Source organism: Etheostoma spectabile, chromosome 13 (genome assembly GCF_008692095.1).
Source record: "Etheostoma spectabile isolate EspeVRDwgs_2016 chromosome 13, UIUC_Espe_1.0, whole genome shotgun sequence".
In the NCBI taxonomy this organism is placed as follows: Eukaryota; Metazoa; Chordata; class Actinopteri; order Perciformes; family Percidae; genus Etheostoma; species Etheostoma spectabile.
The window spans coordinates 25,546,351-25,552,350 of record NC_045745.1 but is presented as its reverse complement, the minus strand read 5'-3'; the positions used below and the strand labels follow the sequence as shown (position 1 = coordinate 25,552,350).

General features: G+C 39.4%; 1 protein-coding gene and 2 long non-coding RNA genes across 3 annotated transcripts in view; 1 reads left to right on the top strand and 2 right to left on the bottom strand.

Annotated features, from left to right (window-relative positions):
- The window catches only part of LOC116700341 (uncharacterized), a 273,867-nt gene that overhangs the window by 210,473 nt on the left and 57,394 nt on the right, over positions 1-6,000 (top strand). The window lies entirely within an intron of this gene.
- LOC116700344 (uncharacterized) overlaps positions 1,229-6,000 on the bottom strand; it is a 10,405-nt gene continuing 5,633 nt past the window's right edge. The window contains exon 3 of the long non-coding RNA XR_004334628.1: positions 1,229-1,282. This is a non-coding gene — a long non-coding RNA (uncharacterized LOC116700344). The remainder of the gene's footprint in view (positions 1,283-6,000) is intronic.
- On the bottom strand, positions 1,963-4,429 carry LOC116700337 (ADP/ATP translocase 2). Its single transcript, XM_032533442.1, has 4 exons — positions 4,160-4,429; positions 2,843-3,329; positions 2,606-2,746; positions 1,963-2,398 (listed from the first exon to the last, which is right to left on the bottom strand). Exons 1-4 carry the CDS (start codon positions 4,268-4,270, stop codon positions 2,241-2,243), a joined length of 897 nt encoding a protein of 298 aa, XP_032389333.1. The 5' UTR covers positions 4,271-4,429; the 3' UTR covers positions 1,963-2,240.

The window sequence follows — 6,000 nt, the reverse complement described above, 5'->3', positions numbered from 1 at the left end:
AGGGCTGTCGGCTGTGTATCAACTTGACTTCTGCACAACACAACTGATGGTCCCAACTATTAAGGCAAGAAATTTCACAAATTAACCCTGACAAGGCCCACCTGTGAAGTGAAAACCATTTCAGGTGACTGCCTCATGGAGCTCATTGAGAGAACACCAAGGGTTTGCAGCACTATCAAAAAAGCAAAGGGGGGCTACTTTGAAGAAACTAGAATATATGACATGTTTTCAGTTATGTCACACTTTTTTGTTAAGTATATAATTTCACATGCGCTCATTCAGTGTTCATGCCTTCAGTGACAATCTACAACGGAAATAGTCATGAAAATAAAAAGGAATAAAAAGAAATGAAGTTGGACACCACCCTGTCCAAACTTTTGGCCTGTAACACATACACACACCACATATGTGTGTGTATGTGTATATATATATATATATATTATATATATTACATACATACACACACATACCTATATATCATACACTAACTTGATCATTTAAATATCTAGTCCCATTGGAAGAGTTTAAGGCCCTGTTAAATGTCATGTAATTCAAAAATGTAACTGCCCTATGTGCCTGTCCTTTCCTCTATGGAGATTTGTCTGTGCTGTATTTGTTTAAATTGTAAATGGTGTGCCGTCTTGGCCAGGTCTCCCTCGAAAAAGAGATCACATCTCAAGGGACTTCCTGGTTAATAAGGTTAAATAAAAAAAATAAACAATACAACAAAACACACACACACACACATATATACATATATATACATATATATATATATATATATACACACACACACACACATTATATCAATAAACAGTATAAATAAAACACACTGCACAGGTGATGGAACTGAGTTCACCTTCTTACACTTGGGACATGCTGTCGCCGTATTAAATACTTCCGTCACAATATCCTGAAGACGTGCATCAGCTCTAGACACCATTGACAGTTAAAGGTAGACACTCCTCTTTGGGCAAGAAGAGCATGCGCAGAGGACACAGGAACGCGGGAAGTTCACACTTCTTTGCCACAGGCGCCCTCTGCTGTCAGCCTTCAACATCTCTGGCCAAGTAGAAGATTAAAACCATGGAGAATACCAGTACCTTGCAACTTCCGCATATGTGGTGTGTCATCTAAATTGTTTTAGTGACTTGCCTTCTCCTTCATCTGACATTGTAAGAAATAAGTCAATTTCCTTCCCTGTACCACACTGCCTTGTACACAAGTTTGTAGTACAAACTTGTGTACAAGGCCTGTAGACAGAAATTCACCTGCGGTGTCCCTGTGAGGCACTAGCTGTATCTACATTATGTCTATTAAGGTACATACAAGTCTATTCCCTCCCCCCACCCCAAAACTTAGTTAACCAATGCACTGTAGTGGAAAGTTTCATTCAATATTATTCACAGCCATAGATGTAATGTGGTTATTCTGCACAGCAGGGCCTGGAACATTTCAATCTTACAAGCCCAGCTCTTCCATTCAAACATGATAATTTTGAAAATATTCACATTACGATTTGTAAGAAACATGTTCCAAAGGTTTTATAATGTTTCTACATTTAATTTAAAATAAACATACAAGAATTTTATGATTCTATCCCAAGAGCTAGTCTATATTTTCCTGCCGTTTGATGAGTAACTCATTGAAATTAAATGTGAAACAACCAAAATCTGAATAGGTCAGTAACTCTTATCACATCAAAACAAGCATAAGCTAAATTAAGCATAAGTAAAATTAAGTAAGAGCCGTCTGCTGCTTACTATCAGGAGCCTGACAAGTCCTTTTCAAAAGGAGCCAAGGCTCAGATGTTCTACTCTACAATCCCAGCAGTGACCACGGTTAACCAGGAAGGCTCAAGAAGAGATAAGCGCAAGTAAATATAGCAGTTGGGTGTAATCCACTTCGTGCATTGCATTATCCAGTGATGCAGTGTACAGTGAAGACAGTCAACGTCAATTGTTTAGATTGTTCCCCAGAATAAATTTATTCTTCAAGTTGGGACCATACAAACCTAGTGAATGACAGGAGGAGGTATCAGATTTCTTTAAGAGGAATGACATTGGTAAAGAGGATGTGGAACGTTTAAAATCATAAAGATGCACAATGTACAGCCATCGCCCACAGCTAGGGGTGAGACACTAGTTTTGTTCCCATAAATAAGGCAGAATGCAGAGTCCATAGAAATGGAGAGTTATTACATTTAGCCAAATTGAACAGTGATGTGACAATGTGACAAATTACATGACTTTCTTCAGCTCATCATACAACACCAACACGAAGGCGCCCCCCATGCCTCTGAGCACATTGGACCAGGCTCCCTTGAAGAAAGCCTTGCCACCCTCATCGCGTGCAATCTTACGCCAGCAGTCAATGGTCCCGGTGTACATGATGTCAGCTGAGAAAGGTAAGAAAAGAGCAGATGTTAAAATAACGCAGGTAGAAGTAAACCCGTTACAGACACATACAAAAATAAATCAGTTCCATATCCAAGGTGCATTTAGTCCAGAACCATGTATTCAAGCAACTATACACAAAATGTATGTATTAACAGCAGTATATGTTAACAACTGAAAAGGCTTCCATTAATACAAAAAAAACTCACCTCCTTTGCGACCGGACTGCATCATCATACGTCTACGGACAGTGTCAAAGGGGTATGAGGTCAGGCCAGCAACAGCTGTCACAGTCTGTGCAATCATCCAGCTCACCAATATGTGGGTGTTCTTGGGGTCTGGAAGCATACCTGTTAACACAGGAAGAAAAGAAAAAAGTCAGATATAGAAGCTGAACCACTGAGGAGGGTGGTCTGCAAGTATATGTTAACGTAAAATTGACGTACCCTTCGCTGTGTCATAGATGCCGAAGTATGCAGCCCTGTAGATGATGATTCCCTGCACGGACACATTGAAGCCCTGGTACAGACCTTTCAAGCCATCAGACTTAAAGATCTTAGCCAAGCAGTCTCCAAGACCATTGAACTCTCTTCCGGCTCCAGCCTTTCCAACATCAGCAGCCAGACGAGTACGGGCGAAGTCGAGGGGGTACACGAAGCAGAGAGAGGTTGCTCCGGCGGCGCCACCAGAGGCCAGGTTACCAGCGAAGTACCTCCAGAACTGGGTGCGCTTGTCTACACCATCAAGGAAGATCTTCTTGTACTTGTCCTTGAAGGCAAAGTTGAGGGCCTGGGTGGGGAAATATCTGATGACATTGGCAAGGTTACCTCTCCAGAAGGAAAGGAACCCCTGCTCCTTGGGGATACGGACAACACAGTCCATGATACCCTTGTACTGCTTATCCACGGCGATCTGCTTGCTGGCATGCTGGACCTAGAATAATGAAATAGAAAGAACGAACAGTTTAAAATAGGTAAGCTAATTAACTGGTGAGTATGTGTCAATCACAAGGTCTCCTTGTTGTGACCTTCTTGCATGTTAAACCTGTAAAAGTTTCTGCAAAGTCTCATTTTAACAGGGGTATGTTAATAGCAATCAAATGACTTACGTTACAGTCATTTTGTTAATGTGATAAAATCTTTTTCAAAATTACCATAACAAAAAAGTTGACATCGGGGGTCAGTGAGGTAAGGTTAAGAAAACAATGTCGCAGTGCCGGTTTAACAGAAAAGGATGTGACTAAAGCTTGACCCAGCTGTGAATGACTGCCGACGGGCCTCAGTGCAGCCATCTCGCTCAACATTAGGATACATTAGCCACCAGAAAGATTTCATTGACTATCAAAACTCAATTACAGCCGGTATGTTGTCTTGATTTAATTCCCTATGAAATAGTAGAGTTTTAAATAAATCTGAGGTGTTGCCGTGTATTTGTACACAATGTCCCCATATCACTACAAGCGTTTGTCCTTTGTTAGCTAAACGTTCTGCCGGCTAAGGTTAACGTGTGGAGCTAACGTTAGCAACTAGGCTCGTGTAGGTCATTGCCACCCTACAATGACCTTATATCCTTTAACTTATTACCCTCAAAACTCACATTAATTCTAAATTATCACATGCTACTGTCCAATGTACCATTCTGAGCCTGTGAACACATGACTACAACCGGCTGAGATAAGTGCTTAACTTTGCGGTTAGCAAGATGTCACATGCTAGCCGGCTAACGTTAGTGAACCTTCCGGAAGACACGGAGAGTTTTTTTACCTGAAGAAGAAGCTTCACTCTCTCAATTGGGGCGACGGCTGTTTTGGAAATAGCAGCGGAGATGCCACCGGCCAAGAAATCCTTGGCGAAAGAAATAGCTGTCTCATTCATGGTGCGATGTTCTTGATGTGCCTTTCAGATAACAGTACAATCGATATACCCCACTGCCCTCTACAACTGACGGCCTGCACAGACGAAATGGCCGATTGCGAAGAAGCAGTGCGGATTTATGTAACACAGTTGATCGCGATATAAAACGAGAAGTGTGATTTGAGGCGGACGTCAATCCCTCAAGTCACGCGGCTCTCCACCAATAGAACTGCATAGATAGTAATGTCGTCACTTTGCGTACATTTCTGTGCCCTTGGTGAGTAAATCCTAATATTGCAAAATACACGTGACGTAACTAAATTTAGACAGAAAACCATATTTGCTACTGCGTGGACTTCCTGCTCACTGTCACGCCCTAGACTAGTGAAGACAGCGGCTTGGCCTTGACATTTAAGTACTCTGAATGCTACAGCAAAGTCACAGAGGGTCTTAGCCTACAGAGCTAAGGACTTCACTGAGACATACAGTAGTAGCCTATACTACCATAATGACTAACAACATATTACCGAATATTAAACAACTCTCAGCAAATGTAATAATACAATATGGTTGCTTTTCAGTGAGGTGTATTCATCTGATTTAACATGCTTCATTTAGGCCTGCTCAAGTAGCTTAATACTGTATTATGTACTTTTTACTACGCTACATTTATTGGACAACTTTAGCCAAGCTACTAGGCTGCTTTGCAGATTCAGATTCTTAATGCAAAATATAATTTGACTAATAAATTATGATATATTATTATATGTGAAGATATAGCAGTGTATAAAGGAAATCAAATTAGTCCCATCTTTAACAGTTGCGACATTAACGTGATGATCACAAAATGAATCACTAATAATTAGTAATATCATGTACATGATTCTGAAATGGGCCATCAGCATAATGAAAAGCCTACTACTTTCTTTCAAGTCTTGACCTTTTCAAGCACTAACCTGGACCTTTGGTAACTTCCTGTCATATGATGTCATTTACATACACTGCAACATCAAATCAACTTGGGCACATTTAGAATGTTTATATTTACACCTGTGGAATTGTGTATATTTTTATTCTAATACTTTTTCACTACTTGCAATGCAAGACTTTTATTTGTAACAGAGTTTTTTTGTTGTTGTTTTTTGACATTGTAGAATTGCCAATTAAAAAAAAAAATCTATATACTTATTCCACTGCTGAACCTAGCCTATTAAGTATTGACAGAGAAATTGTTTTGGTTTGCTAATTTGTGTTACTGTGAATCATATAGTGAAGAAGTGCTGAATAATGCAGTAAGTCATAAAATTCCCAAATAAAAGTATCATTCATCCAGTTTAGGTCATAGTTGTCCACTAGAGGGAGGCAAGAGACTGCATGAAATGAGACAAAAGTTACAAATAATCTTACAAAAAAATCATAACCCTTGAGCTGTCTTCCCGTCAAAATTGAAAACCAACACTTTTGTTGATGCTTTTTATCGATGGTTTTAACTTTTTGTTACGTTTTTGTCAATTCTTTCAACACTTTTGACGTTTTTTTCAATGTTTGTCACTTTTTTTGTCGTTTTCAAAACTATGTAACACTAACGTATTAACTTTAGTTTTACAGTTATTTTTGGAATTTATGGTCAATAAACCTTATTTATAGGAAATGATACCTAATGTTTGAGTTAGAAAAGCAGAAATTAGGAATTATTTAGACTAAAATTAAAAGAATGTATGTTGATGGATAATCACAGACTGGAATATGTC